The sequence below is a fragment of the Thunnus thynnus genome, chromosome 1, assembly GCF_963924715.1.
Source record: "Thunnus thynnus chromosome 1, fThuThy2.1, whole genome shotgun sequence".
Taxonomy (NCBI): Eukaryota; Metazoa; Chordata; class Actinopteri; order Scombriformes; family Scombridae; genus Thunnus; species Thunnus thynnus.
The window spans coordinates 19,557,791-19,576,855 of NC_089517.1; the positions used below are offsets into that span (position 1 = coordinate 19,557,791).

Sequence of the window (19,065 nt, forward strand, 5' to 3'; positions counted from 1 at the left end):
GCTATGCAGTTAAAGCAAAGTCTGTCAGCTTAAATTCATTGTCAGACAATCTCTATTGCTAGATAATATCAAATTCACATGAATATGTCATATCATATGATGTTACAGTCATTTCATTATGTTTCTCATAAGTAAGTAAATGAAAGTAGCACATTATCACTCAATTTGAGTGATATTACAGTTACTGATTATGAAACAAGTAAATTGAGTTATCTAAAAAGTATATCATAAAGTAAAACATCAACTTGACAATTTATTCAATTATGACTTAAATAATAACACCGAAGGAACACTGAGTTGCTTTTGAGAAAATGAGCACAAAGCTCCGTAAAACATGACAAAAAAAACCCTCTTTACGCATATGGTGCCACCATTTAAGGGTGTTGTCAGATTCAACAAGATATCCTTTTAAGTGTATAGTCAAAATATGTAGTAATATGCAATATGATCTGGACATCTGCTAGCCATAAACATCAGTACGCAATAGATATGTAGATAGGTGCCCTTAACTGCCTTTTTGGCTGGATGCGTACATTTAATTAAAGGTCTTATGTATCAAAGCCAGGCATTTCAAATGATCAATATCGTCATCGATATTTTTAAATTATCACCAGGTATAGTCTGCTCTGGGTGACACTTCAACTTTGTACAGTGCAGATGTTGTGTGAATGTCTGTTATATGAAAGTACATTTTCTGAAACAGAGATATTGATGACGGTGTTTAAAGGTCAAATGACAACAAATGTCAGCAGAGCATAGTGGGTGTATTTGCTAAGAGCTGATTCCAGGACACTGGAATACAAAAGCCTTGTTGAGTCTAGTCAAGATGTTGTGGGCCCAACTCAACAAAGCATGAAATTAATCAAGCAAGTATGGATATAGGGATTTTTCAAGTCAAGAGACATCTAAATGTCTACATGAGGCTTTAACCTTTTGCATTTAAAATACTATATGTGAGACCTAAAATCTAGGACCAAATACATAATTCTGTTATTTATTGAATGTACATCGTTCAGTGATAGTGCCACAATAATAAATTAGTAATACAATAATAATACATTAGTGTATGTAAGTATAAGTTGTATAATATACAGAAAGGTGCTGGACTGAGTTTACAAAATATAATTAACTGTACTGGATTTTGCACAGGTAAAGGTATGTTATATACACAGGTATGAGAACATAGTACTACAAAGTTAAATACAGATAAATACATATAACATTGTTGTAATGATAATCATAATAGTAAAAGTATAACACATAAGCAAACAAAAGAGAGAATTGGTTTATGCAGTTTATATAATAAATATTAAAAATATAAATCAAATAAACAATTGATTAAAAAATAAACACTTTATCAGTCAAGGGACTCATCCAGCAACAACTTCATAATACTCATTAACATAAATTACCCGTGCGTAGTTTTTTACGTATTGCGTCATGAGTGTGGGCGTGGCTCCCGGTGTGAGCAGCTCGAGTCGTCTGCTGACAACAAACATGCGTCGTAGGCGGACCAGAGAGATTCAGCAGTCAGCCGAGTGACAGCAGCGACAGTTAACCAGCTCAAGCGACAGGATCAAGTCACAAAGTACAGTTGTGTGAAAGTTTGAAGGTTTTCTGACACTCGGGAGACAAACTAATTTAAAATATCACTCAGCGACGTCACGCTGTCCGGTTTCCTTACGTTGAGGGATTGCGATGCCCTCTGACTTTATCTCCCTTTTCAGCGGGGACCTCGACCTGAATTCTCCCAGATCCTTGTACTCAAAAGGTAATAACAGACATTTAATAACTCTTTTCTTATGTGACGCTCTTGTTTTAAGTTTTTCCGCTCTGTTGTTGTGAGTTTGTACAGTTACCTGGCTGTTCCCGTCCATGCGTGTGTGTATGTGTATGTATGTGTGTGTGTGTGTGTGTGTGTGTGTGTGTGTGTGGTGACGTTCATCTCCTCCAGTGTCATTCATCTATTACCTGTCAGCCGTCACACATGCTTCCTGATTATATGTTAAGTTTTGAATCTCTGAGCATAGATTATGTCCTTCAGCTTTTACACTTATGTTTTGTTTCCTAGAGCCAAGTCGTGTTTTTCTGTTTTTCCAAACTGAAGCCCTCAGCAGCTGCATTCACACCGGTTAGACCAGTTTACTTTTTCCCTTCCAGCTGAAAAGCAGTGCTGTGTATGTGGATATCTGTGGGTTGTTTGAGTGGGCCATCAGGGCCCCCCCCCCCCACACACACACACACACACTCATGCACCAATCTGCCCCTGAGGGTGGCGATAGTGGGCGCGTAAACATTTATAGTGTCAGCATCTGCATGTGAGCCTGAAACACATTAAGTTCAAGTTCAAGTTTGTTTATTTGTCATTCATCCACATACAGAGTATACGGGAATGAAATGTTGTTCCTCACGGCCGAGGGTGCTAACACAAAAATACAATATAGTCATGAAACATCATACCACACAGGAAAAAAAGTACAATTACAAAACAAAAACCAGAACTACGAAGGTGGGTCTGTGGCATGGTGTGACTGCTTGCGTTGAAAGTGTGGTGTGCACACCCGTATGTGAACGTAGTGAACAGCGTAAACATGATTGACAGCGTGAAATAGATAGAGAAGCAGAACAACAATGAGATTATCTCACTGTGTAGGAGTTTTCAGCAGTCAACACTATGAGCAGTGTAGCCATTACATGAATATGAATAATGCAGTATGATTGAATCATAAAAACGATAAGATATCAATAATATAAATAATGCCTAACCAGTGACCTTAGTGGTAATGATATACAGTACAAATAGGAGGCTCAGTGTAGATGATGGTCTGGTATAAAGTGTCGGTGCAAGGTACTCATGAGGTGTCCATTGCAGGAGGAGAGAGGTGTTGTCCAGGTGAGTTGTGTGTGTAATGTGGTGTGGGGAGGGGAAGGGGCGGTGTGGTGTAGGGATGAGGTGCTTATGTGGTGGATGGCAGCAGGGTGTTTAGAAGTCTGAAAGCTTGGGGGAAGAAGCTGTTGCAGAACAGTGCAGAGCTGGTTCTGATGCTGTGAAACTCTCTGAGAGGGGCAAACAGATTGTGTGAGGGATGGGAGGAGTCCTTCACGATGGAAGAGGCTCTGCATGCACAGCGCCTCTGAAAAGATGTCCTGGATGGAGAGGAGAGAGACCCCTGTCCTCATTATGTGTTGCATGGTCTTGCGTTCCGATGCTTTGCGATTCCCAAACTGTGCAGTGATGCAGCCGACCAGGAAGCTCTCCACAGTGCCTCTGTAGAAGGTGGTGAGGACGGGCAGTGGTAGACTGTAGGACAGGACGATATGGACAAAATCAAATAACAATAGTTTTGACCAAATTCCTCAATATTGATATTGTGCCAATATTGTAGGATGACTAATGGTGCTTACAAAAAAATATTTACACAATGAGATTTCTCATAAACAATCATAAGTTATGTGGATATGATGACTAAGTCTGTAAAGGCCAATAATAGAACATCTAGAACCGTCTGATAAGTTCAGACATGACATCACTTTACTGTAATGCAGCCTTTAAAACCAGGAAAAGACAACACTTAGGCTATGCCATATCACAATGTTACAACATCCAATATCTAAGACAATATCTAGGCTCATATCACTATATCAATATAATATTGATATATTGCCCAGCTCTAGTAGACCGGCTCTCTTCAGTCTCCGCGGGAAGTGTTGCTGTGCCTTCTTGGCTGCAGAGTTGGTGTTGCGAGACCAGGTGAGGTCTTCAGAGATGACCCTCTTCACTGTGGAGCCATTGATGAACAGTGGTGAGATGTCAGCCGGCGTCCTCCTCAAGTCACCAACCATCTGTTTCGTTTTCTCTACAATTAGAGAAAAGTTGTTGTCATTGCTCCAGCTCACCAGTTGCTTCACTTCCTCTCTGTGTGATGTTTCATCATTGACGCTGATTAAGCCAACCACAATCACGTCATCAGCAAACTTGATGATGTGATTGGATTCGGACTCGGCAGGACAGTCATGGCTGAGAAATGTGCAGGTAGAAGAACTGAACTGAACTGAGTAGACCAGTTGTAAGTTAGAAGAAAAACTGGATTGCGTGTATTCCAACATGCTTATTCACAGAAACAATAAACAATGTGAATGTAATGTCCATAAAATCATTTCCTCCCACTTAAATGTAAATATGCAAATTTCCACCAGCAGTAGGATTGAAAAAATGAAGCCGATATGATACGTGAGAGTAAAAAAACAACAAACAGATGATGGTAAATGGGTTGATATTATTTTTTAAACGTAAACACATAAATTAACATAAATATCTTAAAAATAATTCCCCTAAATATGATTACTGAAGATTTGTGACCAAGATACTGTTGAATAATTAACTCATCAGCCCTCTCTGGCAACACTGGTTATTTCCACACATTTGTTTACACAATATTTACACAATGTCTCGTTACGGTTGACGAAAGCGCCAATACCGGTAACCTACTCTCGGCCAGCCAATTTATCGATCACCTCTACTTTGCAGTGAGATCAAGACTTCTAAAGTGTTATGTGTCATTCAGGAAAGTAACTCCAATGTAGATCAAGATCGTGTTCATAATGACATTAGCATAAAAAAAACCCAACAACAACCCCTTATTCATTTCAATGAGACCACGGTGGGTGCTGTGGAGAGGTCATACATTTTCTGGCTTGTAAAATCCTTCCTTATAGTATTACAAACTGCTATGCATTGTTTTGGTGTCTGATAAGCCTTAAACTCATAGATCTTTTACTCGAATCAGCCGTCCTAATCTGTATCTCATTGTCTCACTGAAGACTTCCCTTGCAAATTACAAAAAACAAACACTTTTCTGACTTACCACTAGTTGTATCAAGATGAGCAAATGGTTTTGCTTTTAATTGCTGGGATTTCAGTATCTGCATTCATATTTATACCCCTTAATATTAAAAATGAATATTAAAATTCTCACATTGCCTGATGAAAACGATTAAAAAGTGATCATACAATACCATTGAGAGGAACTGAGATCCACTGGTAAAGATAAATAATTAGATTTTTTACCAATTGATTGGAAAAATGCATTTATCCGTGATCAGCTCTATGATTATTTATTTGTGCATGCCGTTTTTCTTCAGACTCATCAGACAGTCTGTTACAGACTTTTATCATTTCTTGTGCTCCATATAAATCAGCTTAAATTTCTATGCAAAGACCAATGGTAACTTGTTCTTCGGCCTAGTTTTTGTGCTTACTAATCACACAGTTGTGGAGTTGTGTCAGCATAGTTGCTTGGCTGTGTGTGAGAGGTGACGTTTATTTTGCATCTTGCCGACAAAGCCGGCCGCTTCAGTTGTTTGTAGGATTGCCCTTCTGGTTAAAGGAAAACAGCATTAATGCGTGCAGCTGGACAGGTGACCTGTGTGAAGAGACTCTTAAGGACATTATATACGTAGATTGTGGTAGATCCGCTGAAATTCTTTCTTTATGTGTATTTAACAGGTTATTTTGTGAATAAGAGGAATACATGCATACATATTTATAGCTTGTGCGTAGTCCAGGGAATAAAAGAAAAGGATAGGAGAGGACTGCTAGTCACACCACCTTTTGTGATTGGTTGTTGGTTAATGGGTGCAATAAAATATCTTCCCAGCAGTTTCACATCAAAGCCAAAGAATGTTATGGCTTTCCTGTTTCTGTCAAACTCGGTTAACAATTGTAAGACCACAGAAATAGTTTCGTTTTTTTCATATTGACACCCACCAAAGCCTGGTCAATCATTAAACCTCTGGCTGCTCTGTGTGTAAACCTTGGCTTAAATAGCACTCTATTAATATTGACTTTGCTCTGTTAAGCAAACTTAGCGGCATGCGCTTAAAAATACTTGATTGCCTTGAAAGCTTGTTGATATCTGATGATGAAAGAAAAAAATACAGTTGAGGGGAAAACATCTGAAAAATAGAAGTAGAAGGAGAGAAGTAAGTTTCGAGTTCGTGATGTCTTTACTACCATAAACACATCAAAAGGTGGACTCTGACCTCAAGTGAGCATTTGGAACAGAAAGTATGAAAATATAATTTCTCTTATGATTTGACATCATTAACTTGTGACTCACAAGTCTTGTGAACTTCAGATCCTTATAAACACTATGAAGCAGAGGCGTTTAGTGTTTACAAGAACATTCTTTACAGCGTCTTTATCTGTTCAGCATCGACCCTGACCTGTTGTGCATGCTTTTGTGTGCCGGTATTGCTTCAGTTTGAGCTTCTCTGTTTTTTTTGCCAATTGTCACAAAAGAAGAAATTACACGACTGTGCCCGACAATGTATTGATCTCTAAAATCAATTTCCACTTTTGAAAGCATATTTTGAAGAAACATTATTTTCCCATGCTGTAACGATGACTGTGTGTTATAATTCTGCTTCTATAAACACAGTGGATCAACACACTGGAGTTTGCATAATGCACACTCAGCCAGCCAACACAGAATGAGACAGCAATATGAGCCCCAAAAAACTGGATCAAATCAGTCTGACACTTTGTGAATCTACTACTGTGAATATAGATGATGGTAAAGTATCTCACTTCCTGTACGGGTCCTTGGTGTTCACCACAAGTCCTGGTCTTGGCTTTCAAGCTCCCTGGTCATCAAGAATGCTGTACATGTGCTTAGGGCAACGGCTTAGTCCACAAGATTTGAGATTGTCAAGATGAGGACTCTCTTTTTACTGTCTGTAATGCCCGTATTATGCAAGCTGTATTACTCTTGTTACCCCTTCTGGAGGTGCTAAGACCAAGGGAGAGGGCACAAGTGTCTTATGGTCCCCCCTAAACACCAAAAAACTTCTCCAAGAAACTTAACCTGTGCTTTGACCTCAGGAACCCAGCTCCAGTTTTAGTTCCCAGGCCCCACATAGTTCCTGCTCCTGGGGTACTTCCTCATGCCAAGGAACTATTGAGGTGCAGTTTACAGTATGGACTGGGAATTTCTTGTAATATTATTGACATTTACACAGTTATAAAGCTTCTTCACTCAACTGAAAGAGAGCCATATAAAAGAGTGGGCAGGTGAGAGAGAGAGCGAGCTAGAGAAAGAACTTTTGTTGTTGTTTTGTTGTGTGCTGAAGCAGAAAATTAGCCATAAAACACCAAACAGGTTTTTTCCACTTTACAGATAGGTAGGTAGTCTTTCTGGCTTATATGGTCCACCTATCTGTTAATAGCTGCAACTATTGATTCATCAATTGTTTTGTCTATGAATTGTCAGACAATCGTGAAAAATGCTCATTATAATTTACCACAGCTCTAGAAGATGTATTAAAATGTCTTGTTATGTCCAACCAGCAGTCCAAAAAGAAAGAGAGAAAGATATTTAGTTTACTATATAAAGCAGCAAAGCTCCAGAACCATTGAATTTGTGGCATTTTTGGTTGAAAAATCACTAAAATGATGATTAAAAAATAGTTGCAAATTCATTTTCTACGTCTGCATTTCTCCTTTTCAATATCCAGTTCATCACACAATCACCCAAAAGTAAATTACTAAATATAACACTTCTAATGCACGTATATTTATAATACAGATTCAAGTCTTTGTAGTGGAATGCTGCAGTAAGTTGTTGAATTACTGCCAGCATACTATATGTTCAAAGAACATTTTTAAAAAAACTTTTGCTCTTAGTAATGAGTCAACTATGAAGCCTGAATGCTCCTGCAGGATATAAAATTCTTGTATATTCAGTTTTAGGGTTAATTATTAGATGGATTCATGGTGTGTGTGTGTGTGTGTGTGTGTGTGTGTGTGTGTGTGTGTGTGTGTGTGTGTGTGTGTCCTAACAAAAACAAATGTAGTGATGCAAATTACTCACAGAGGTGGTGCAGGTTGACCTCCTTACCTTCTTTTGAATCTATTTGATTAATCATTAACACTAACCAAACCCCAGTAAAAAGACAAATGTCAAAATATCACCTGCTCTGGTATTTACTGCACACTTCTGACTTTGTTTTAGCCGCGCAAATCAATTTGCGAGTGTTTTAACCTGTTGGAGCCGTAACACACAAAAATAGCTGTATTTCAAAGGTGGTCACCGTGACATTTTGTGGATTTTAGGTCATCAGCCTCTCATTTGTTGTTCTACTACTTTTACACTCTTCAGTAAATATTTTGCAAATATATTATTTGCGCAGCGTTTCCACTCACTATGAACGTTATTCATTTATTTTGCATTTTCTCACTAAAAAAAGTTGCTGCTGCTTGACACCCTTGAGTTTTGTGTTAGTTATACTGCTATTTTGGTATGATATAATATAATGACAGTGCGTTGTGTCAAATTTATGAGACACAACATCTTTGGACCATGAAAGATAATTGAATGTGCAGTTTTGTACGCACTATCTACTATATTGTGTTTCCCAGTTTTTCCGTCCCGCCAGACACTTCTTTTTTGTGAGAAACATTGCAGACCTTTGTCTCCTTGGCCTATTTTACCTTAGCATGTTAATTGTGTCCATGTAATGGAAGCAGATCGTTGTTTATCCTGCAGCGGTCACATTATCACATTATCTGCTGTTGAATGGAATGTATTTTCTGGGTAAATGTTTCAAGAGTTTCACTTGGAAGAACTACAGTGGCAGTATTTACTCTGTCAGTTTCATAGTATGTCAAGCTTTCTGCTTCTCCATCAAGGTGATTGAGTGGCACTGTATGTCACTGACATATTAATTCATTATAGGATCTAACCCCCAATTGTCGTATTTACACTGCAACACGAGATGATGCTGATAATGACCAAAATGGGGAGTAAAAGATGCATTTTCAGATTTAGACTGTCATATATAGTCCAAAGGAGGAGTGTAGGAGGCCGTGATGCCTAAAGCTTTTGCTTTCCAATCATCTGGCAGAGTTTTTCTCACACTCGTCTGCGAGAAGCCCAAAGCACCTGTGAGATCTAACATCCACCCCTCGTGTTTCTCTCCAGAGCAAGACGCATCTGAACGACGACATTAAATATTAAGTGTCGTGAATCTTGGCTGACGGGATTCTTTCCATTGGCAGATGAGAAGCACGAGCTTATAACTAGGCTGCACACACTGTACACACTGCCAGGGTATTTTCTGACACAAAATGAGCCAAAGATGATACCAGAACTGTGACCTAATATTGAATAATGACGTGAATAATCTTACATCTATAGAAACCCAAAACATGAGCGTTACAACTGGTGTTAAAACATGTTTCAATGATAAGATTCAAGATTTTACAATATAGTCAAATAACAATTACAAAGAATTTTTACAAACCACTTAATGTCACCAAAGCAGATGTTTTTTTGTTTGTTTGTTTTTACACTATTGTGCTTTAACTGTACACTGAAACCAGAACTAAAATGTAATCCAATATACCAGCCTTGCAATAAACCCTCCCTTTGTGAAGCTTATTATATTACATTTTTGCTGAGATGTGCCAGAGAGGTGTTGATTCAACTCTTTGGTCATTTTATGAGGTTTAACCTTTTGGTTGTGTATTCTTTGATTGCAATATCCTGAAATAAGCTTCAAACTGAAACTAGTATGATGTTTAACAGCAGTACTCTGACCCTCCCCTCTCTTATCATCCCAGTCCTCATGCAGCAGCAGTTGTCCTGTATTCTGTCTGCTGTGACGCTGAAAAATTTACTGCGGCTCATATGTCATTCTGGTGTTTTGTGTTTTCACCTTGTGCAGTCCTGAAGTGATTTTTCTGCACCTATCACAGTCAGCAGTAATGCATTTAATACAGTGATCTTGAAATAATATTTATAATTGCCAGTATGGTCAGGTTTTGGTAATGGGAGCACAGAAAAGGCGGATACAGTGTAAAGGGTTAAGTTGATCTGAGCAGACTCGCTCTTAGCTCTGATCACATGGTGCATCATAATCGTCACAGAAGAAAAAAAATGCTTTTGGCACAAGATGGAGAGTGTGAAGTGCACTAAAAAGTGACATCTATATCTACTCTCAGTGGACAGTTTAACAGTCAAGAGGTGACTGGAAACAAGGGGAGAGAGGAGGGCACTGACATGCAACAAAGGTCTCCAGCAGGGATTGGACGTGAGATGTTGCAACTATAGTAGTATGCAAAGCTACCAGACCGCTAAGACCGCAGCTGCTAATTAGTTTATGGTGCATCATGCTGCTGCACGTATTGGTGTTGTCGCTCTATTCAGATCCAATCAGGTTGACCACATTTACATCAGGTCTAACTGTGCGGAAGGTCCCTTTTAGATCTGGTCTCTTATTTCTTTTTTTACATTAATTTATACATGTTGGGTTTGTTAAGGTTTTCCATGTCAGTTTTAGATTGGGTCTAAGACCTCTACAGTGTATTTTGGTGATTTAATTTGTGTCCCACTGCCCCGCTAGTAGTAGTAGTAGTAGTAGTAGTAGTAGTAGTAGTAGTAGTAGTAGTAGTAGTAGTAGTAGTAGTAGTGAACAATGTCACAAAGATATCTGCCCTCAGGTTTTTTTGTCATGGATGTTTTGAGAGACACTTTACAGCAACGGTCATGGTTTCAGAAACATTATCCAGATTTACGATACCCTGAAGGAGACAAATCTGTCCTCACTGACTCCTGTTCCTGCCTTTGTCATAAATCCATCAAAGGTTGTCTCACAGACACATGTACACAGAAGTATTTCATGATCTTCAGAAATGCTGAATATCTGTGGCATAAAGCAGTCAAACAATCCAGTCTTCAAGCCTAATATTATATTATCTCAATATCCTGTGTTTTTTTTTTTCTTTCATTTCTTTTTTCTGAGTCATCTGCTGCTTCCTCGGCAGACTGGCAGGGCTGAAATGAATAGCAGCATTGGACCGTCTGATTTTCCCTCTGCATCCTGTCATTGTTAGTTTTCTTCTTACTGTCTTTACTGAAGAGACACTTGCAGTAGGTTCGGGCACTGAGAGAGAGCACAGGATGCCACGTGGGGCCAAGGCCATCAGAAAAGATACATTACAGTAAAAGTGAAGTGCTCACAGTTGAAAACAGAAGTAACACCTTTGTATGTTCTTTGTTAACTTGTAAGATGATAACCGTTATCAAGATGGTACTGTTTTGTTTAGAAAAGGGAGGCGGCATTGAAAGGGGCTCTGACCAACTGTCTAATCTGCCCACGCACACAAAACATTTATCAGTTCAGTGGTTAAGCTCTGTAGCGCTTCATCCGTCAGTTAATTAAATTACATAGACTGAACTGTTTGTTTTGTGTTATATTTGTTAGTATTACTCAATTTGAAAATGTCCAACTTTGGCACCACATTTGTAGTATCAGCAGCCAGCTTCCCCCAGATTCAAACAGGGAACACTGACAATAAAGGGCTGAAAGGAATAGACTTTTTACTTTTAGACCAATTTCACTGAAACTACTTTTTTTCCCCCACAAACTGAAACATCAGAATAAAGATAATGAATTATCATATAATCATACCCAAATTCTACACATATTGCCTTTAAACTTTACTGAAATATTCAGTTTACCATCCCATGTAGGACTTTTATACTCACACTGACCCCCTCTCATTTCATGTCATTCACAGAGTTAAAGACATTTTTTACTCTCACCTACATCTACTCACTGACTGAGTTTTGTAACTCTGATGTACTTAAATACTTATGTTGGGTGAAGATGGAGTATGAAAGTTGATTTAAAGTATGTCTTTGTGTTATAATTGGTGCTATTCCCGACCTGAAATAAAATAAAAGAATTCTGGATCAAGTCATGACATGAAACCACAAAATCTTAATAGTTTGTGATGATTCGCACTTTAATTAATAAACTCAGCCAAACTGCCTTTATTTTATGAAGCGTTTAAAACATTGTTACCACTGTGCTTCTGACTACCTTATAGTCCTTTTAACCTTGTGTAAAGTTGCCCCGCTGTAGTTTAATTTAAAATCAAAGGTCACGTTTGCTCATACCCCCCACACAGTGGAATCTCTTGCCTGAAGACAAGTCGAGGCAAGTCAAGGTGAACTTGAGCTCTCCTGAAGAGCTTTGCATACGTTTCTGTAGGTCATTGTTTGCCTGCTTTTTCTTGTCCTCTATTTTTCCTCAGGCTGTCAGCTTTATTTGTTGCCCTTCTGACCTCAATCATTATAACTTGCTACTGCTTCAGAAAAATAAGCATTTACTGTTCCCATTAGTTTATTAATAATTGATCGCCTCTTTTTATTTATTGTTAGGAATTTGTAAAATGTCGTCAACTTATTCCCACAGTTTCTTTTACCACCTCAAACTTCTTTGGACTGTAACATCACATATTGCCAGAAAGACTCCAACATTGTTACTTATAACACTGTTACTTATTGTTTTAAAAAGCCGTAATTATGAGTCATTATATTAGTTGAAGAGTTATTATAATGTGTCACTATCATTTTTTCAGTCTCCTTCTTGCCACTCCTGCATTTGTCAGAGTTTGGCAAAGAGGAGTTTTTTCTTTTGATGAGTTAGGTGAGTTGATGAGTTATCATGAGCAGATATGACAGTGTTCAATCTCCCACCGCCTCAGCAAGCCTCAACCTGCTCCAATAGAAATTTGACTCAACAGCTTTTTTTCCCCCTCTTTAAGCGTCTAACCTGATTTTATTTCTTTTGTGTGTGTTCTGACATGAATGTCTTACCCAGCTTCTAGCAGTGAGACACAGCAGTGAGAACGACACTTATTACAACTTTTACATAAAAAGAATCAACAGAAACCACATGCAAGTCTGTACACTGCGGTTCTGGATCAGAGGCTGTTAAATGGGCCCTTCACTGATTTTGCACATCAAAGTTTACTCGTCACAAGGAATACTGCTCATCCAGTGAAAACAGTATTATGTAACCCTGGTGGGAACTCTCAAAAGTATGAAAAAAATAACCCTGATGATGTCATCAGACTCATTATTGATTGGGTTTGGAGACTACAAATTAGTAACAGAAAGCATGGGTGTGGAGTTTAAATAAATAAACAATTATAATTAAATGATGAAGGCATTTACTCAGCAGGTCTAACAAATGATACATTATGGGAAAATCTCAAATCCCAAATACTTTGGAGGTTTGACCTACACTTGAGACTAAAAGTCAGGATATGTCAGCCAACTATTCTTTGTTTAATCTTCCTCCTAGAAATCCCCCAACTTTATGGTCCATCACTTAATTGCTGAAATATCCCTTTAACCCACGCAACAGAAACAGAAAATCTGAACTGCTTATTGGCTCGTCCTTGCTTTAAGGTATTTTTTATTGTGGCAGTCTGTTTTGAGCAATAAATCGTCCTCACATAAGCTATATGACAGGATCTGGAAAGATGAGCTTTTAACAAGGTGCCGAAGCTAACGTTTCGGCATGAAGCATGTCTTCATCTGAGTAAAAAGCTGAGAGCTAATGAGCTACATGGTGTTAATATGTTTGCTTTACCAGACAACAGAATACTAACACTGTATCCAACAAGAAATCTACAAGGAATCTACTCATGGTGACACCGGAATGCCTGAAAATGAGTTAGTCAGTCTGACAAGGCTATGTTAACAGTACAGCAACTTTGTGGTTTTTGCTGGTTCTTGGCCACTCCTTCCATAGCCCGTTGTGGTTTTGCCTGACTAATCAGTAGACATTCCAAATCCTTAATTAGACTGAAAACCAAATCTTCTTAAGTCATTAATAACTGAAGGCGTAGGCTCAGTCTGGCTCTGGAAGGCGAGGACAAATAGTCATACATCTGTAAAATGGCAAGTTTTTAAGAAATAAAACTTAGGAAATGGGGACAGATAGGCTGTACAGTATGAATAGGCTCAGAAGGAGCAGGTGGGGTCTTAGACTTGCTGCCAGGCTTGAGCAGACCTGCTGATCCGGCTGCTTTTTTGTTTAAGGCTGTGATTGTTTTGAAATGGTGTCTCAGTTTACAATATTTAGGCATTTAGTTTCTACAGGCTCTACTGTTCTATTGTGAATTCATGAGCGCCTCAAGACTCAAACAGACCTTCCCAGTGTACGCTAAGTGTTGACCTAACGCTGCCAGCTATTTTATCTGTTAACTCCCACTTTCTTATTTAATAGAGCAAACAACTTACATCAGTAATCAGTTTGCAAGGTTACCAAAACCTGACCTACGTGAAACCACAAGTTATTTTTAAAATCACAACTACTGTGATTGTAGCGGAACTGAGCTGCACTGTGGACAGACAGACTTTTGTTGGATTTCATGAGTTATTGTGCACTTATTCACTATCCTTTTTATATATATGTCTCACATAACCTTTATTCCAGAATATGTTTTAGGACACAACATTACATTCATTTTTACAGCCGCTTATAATAAGCAACTTATAATAAGTGCATTCAAACCACACAGGGGCGAGAGCTAGATATTATCAACAGTTCAGAGTTACTGAAATGAACTAACTAGTTAACTATTTTTGCAGACAGTGAGGAGTTTTTAAAGTCAGTTTTGCTGTGATTCTTTTCCAGGTTAAGACCCAATGCAGTTAGCAGTTTGGTGATGTCACACTGTCGGTGCTGTGTTGCTACAGGCTTTTCCTGTTGCCTCAGCACGGTTTTCCTGTAAGTCAGACAGAAATGCCTGGGTTGGCACACGAAAAATTTAGTTCTGTCACACTGTAGCTTGTAAATTTCTCTATATTTATGTGTGTGTGTGCATGTGCCTATGCGTGTGTGTGTGTGTGTGTGTGTGTGTGTATGTGTGTATTTGATTTCCTTTGACTTAGAAGAAAAGGAGAAGCAAGAAAAGGAGGTCACTCGAAGAGCTGTCATCATCAGATAGGCCTGATTTCACTGAAGGTGTTGTGTAGAAGTTTATTACATTCCCGTATCTGTGTGTAAGCATTTTCTGGTGAATGTGCACATGTACAAGTCTCTTTGTGTGTGTGTGTGTGTGTGTGTGTGTGTGTGTGTGTGTGTGTGTGTGTGTGTGTGTGTATGTGTTGTCCTCTGTAAATAGTTTGAATTCCATTGCTTTCTGAAGTCATGCTTTCATGTTAAGCTCATTGTCTGTTTCATCTCTGAGTCCACACAGAGTAAACACAGAGCTAAAGGTGGATGTGTTGTAGAGTATTTATTCTCAGCCATAATTTTTAACATTAACTCTGTTGCACTAGCTGTGACAATATAAAATACGACTAACAAACCGCTTTGTTTGCAAACCTGTCTTGTAGCTGGGTGGTTTGGCCCTGACAGGAGCCTCAGTGGGCTGTTTTGTAAAGTCAGGATAGTGGTGGGTGTTTGTTGAAAGCATGTCGTGTAAACTGATGCCTGGAAGTTGTTCCTGGCCACTTCAGGATTAGCTGGACTGAAAGAGCTACATGCCACAAACCCTGAGCCTGGTGTGACACAAATGACTGCCCTTAGCCTGATTTAAAGTCTGGCTGACTTTCAGTTTTCAAACAACTGGGGAGACTTTCTTTAAGCACCACAGTAGCCCGTCAGAGCTCCAAGAGAAGTAGGATTCCAGGGTGTTAACAATAAAGCAAAAAAGAAAAACAGTAGGACTGATAAGTATAATGGCCTCTATTGTGCACTAAACTGTAGAATAACCACTGGAGACCTTTTCTTTCAACATATTTGAGTCATGGTGTCTATGTAATCCTTCAGCATTCATAACAATTTTCCCAGTAAAATTACAGTAACATTACGGTATCTTTGTCACTTTGAATTGCCCTGATTAAAAGCTGCAACCACAGATTTTTCTCTAAAGCTCAGCACATTTTTGAGGGTGATGAAAATAAAAATAAATAAATATATCTTTATATTAAAAATATCAAAATTTGATTTCCACCAAACCTGATTGCTCTTTTGTTCAAAAGACAGCTATCCTTTTGACTTTAGTTTCTCTGTACACTGAATTATAGGCTGAAATATAAGCTTTGTGAGGAGTTTGGACCAGGTCCAATGTATATTGGCCAGCTGACCTTTCACATAACTTGTGGTCCATATCTACTGAAAATACATGTTAAGGAATGTAAATTGATACCTTGAGCAGTGTTCTGTGCGTGTTGTATACTTTTACTTTTTTATGATCCAGTCGATTCCCCTTTTTTGAAGTATGCTGGTAATAACATAAGCATAAGCAGCCTGTGCTGCACAGTTTGTCAAAAACAACAAAAGGCAAAAGCTCAGTTTAGGGTGATTAAGGCTACAAAGATGATCAAGGTGGAAATAGTGACTTAAAGACAGTGCCATAATATATACTCTTGATCATTCCTGACCTGATTCTACATTATTCTCCCTGCTTAACGTTTTCTTTTGGCTTAGGGTTGCTTTTAATCGACCAAAAATGTGTGGTTGTGATGTCTATAACTACTAATTCAACAGGCACAGGGCATCACCCATGCACAATAACCATGATTTCACACGTCCTTTCTGCTTCAGTGTGCTAATTCTCTGGCGTTTCTTCATCATGTGAACATTTTGTCAAGTACAAGAATGGTGTCATAGTACTTCCTTAATGCAGTAACTAGTACTGATAAGTATAATGGCCTCTATTGTGCACTAAACTGTAGTGTAACCACTGTAGCCCTTTTCTTTCAACATATTTGAGTCATTGTGTGTGATATAATCTTTCGGCATTCATAACAAAAAAACCCTGTAAAGTTAAAGGAACTACTGGTAGCTGTGGTCACCAGTGTTTTACCGTTTTTTACAGTGTCACTCCCGTAATTTACTTTAACTGTTAATTACTGTAAAAAATTATAAAGTATCCTGCTGTAGAATGTGAGGTTTACAGTTTGATACTGTAGCTACACCTGCAGTAATATAATGTATTTTTAGTGTTGCTTTTGTAATCTACATTAACAGTTTCTTACTGTAAATGTTGCAGTAAGCAACTCATACTCATAACATATTAGTAAAAAGTTTTACATTTAAAAACGCATAAAAACATAAAGCACAAAAGAGGATCAGACAAGTGGCAGCTTTCAAATATGCCAAATATATTCAAGTATGTGTTGGACAAAATAATTCTCAAGGTTCACGCTCTTTCACAAGAGGTCAATGTAAGTCTGTTAATTATAACATTGTGAGCTGCCAGCAAAACTTGAGTCTAAACAGCCACTGCTTTGCAAACTACTGTTAAAAAATATAAAAGCACAAATAAACAGATTGCTGGATAAAATAATATGTAATGCCTTTAAATGTTCTTGCTTCCAGGCTCACAGCTCACTGAGTGAGAAAGACACAAAAATGAAAATTGAGCACAGAGCGAGAGAAAGAGAAAGAGAAATTAAACAATTGAATGGGAGAGATTTATACACGAGGGACCCCTGACTTATATTTAAGAAGTGACGTAAAATTCTTCAGAAGAATGGTGAGCTTGATTGTCTTCCTAGGAATCACTTTTCCCCACTGGCATCTGTTCGCCTCTTATGATTAATCACAATGAATTATCTGGAAACAACATTTGTTCGAGTAAACAATATTGCCTAGAAATCTCCTAATATGTCCTAGGTTTTAATACAGCTTGCCAACAAACTAAGTATCTTTGCAGCAGCCTAGCTACAGAAACACACTTGGGTTGAGCTAAGATATAACCAATATAACCACTCTGTCTTTTGGGGCTCAGCAGCCAACATATCTTAAACAACTTGGCTTTGAATCAACTTCAATTGTTATGTGCTTCAGATTTTATGCTATAATTTATCATGAAATGCAAGTGGGATCAACAAGGTGTAGGTATAGATCAGGCTGGTCTAACGTTAGCATTCGCTGATATGTAGTTCAAGAAAAAAATAGTCATCCAAATATAATCTTTAAACTAGACTTGCAAACAGCAGTCATATAAGAATAATGTTTAAATACCAGTAATTTAAACTTCCAACTGAAAGAGCGCTACCTGAAAATGCTTTCTTGTGCCTGTCAGGTGCTTGCTAGAATTACCAATTTAATGTTAGCAAAAATTAAACACAGTCGCTAATTGTGAGGGTAACCAGATGCACAAATGTAATTCTGTTTTCTGAGTAAGATGTTACTGACCTTTTGGTTTGATTCCACAAAGGAGGATGAACGGTGATTATATGATGTTGATGGTTGCATGTGGATTCTGTCCCACCATTACTGTGGTGGCGAAAATTAAAATACTGTATTTTACTGTCAAATCTTACAATAGCCTACTGTTAATGTCTGTTCTTGGTTTTGGCTCCAAAAAGCACCAAAATTTACTGTATTTTACCGCATTTAGTAAGAACGGTACTGAGAGAATTTGGCTGTATTTTTACAGCAATTTTTTTTTTACAGTGATTAGAGACAGACAGCAATCAAAATGAAAGTTATGCCACCTGTATTCCGCGAACAATAACAACAATGTTCTCTGCAATTTGTGTGTTGCCTATGTGGAACAAAAAAAAGAGAGACAGTATACTGTATATAGTGTATCATGTTATTAAAACGGTACTTTTCCCTAACATCAGCCTTCATTATCAGTAGTAAAGTATTTGCTCCCCTCAGATAATCTGATTTCAATGACTTGTGACTAGTGACTGAGATAGTGATGAAACAGTGATGACAACAAAGTTTGATTTTTGTAACAGCAGCACCTTTGATAAGTGCCCAACTCATGTCTAAAAAATGCACCACTGATGGAAGAGTCATCATGATGAAATGCAGACATTTGTTTGTGACATACCAAGAACTTGAGGGGCTCACTTTTAACAAGATCACAGTGTTTTTAGAATATGTGATTACTTAGCCTAACACTTAAGATATAATTGATTTATGAACATTAAAGATGTGTAAAAATGCATAAAGCATCCAATAGTTCACCCAATTCCAAATGTTTCCTCCTGGCTCAGTGGTGATTGTTTGAAACTCAACATAGATCACAGCTGAGTTAAGAGAACAACAACAGTGAGTTGGTAGGTAAAAGGATCTTTTAACTAAATCAAGTAGAGTTGTGGTGGCAGCTTTGCAGGCAGGTCAGTCATTGATTAACATGTCATCACATTATTTGTAGTTGGGCAGTGTCAATGCTGCCCTGCTTATCACTGCTGTTATAAGTTGTTCCTGATAGTATTTTTGGCTTTTCCTGCA

At 38.2% G+C, this 19,065-nt stretch overlaps 1 protein-coding gene across 1 annotated transcript in view; it reads left to right on the forward strand.

Annotated features, from left to right (window-relative positions):
- The first annotated feature begins 1,464 nt into the window (after positions 1-1,464).
- nfat5b (nuclear factor of activated T cells 5b) overlaps positions 1,465-19,065 on the forward strand; it is a 41,798-nt gene continuing 24,197 nt past the window's right edge. Inside the window, exon 1 of the mRNA XM_067589092.1 lies at positions 1,465-1,771. Coding sequence (XP_067445193.1) covers positions 1,699-1,771 — 73 coding nt within the window. The 5' untranslated portion in view covers positions 1,465-1,698. The remainder of the gene's footprint in view (positions 1,772-19,065) is intronic.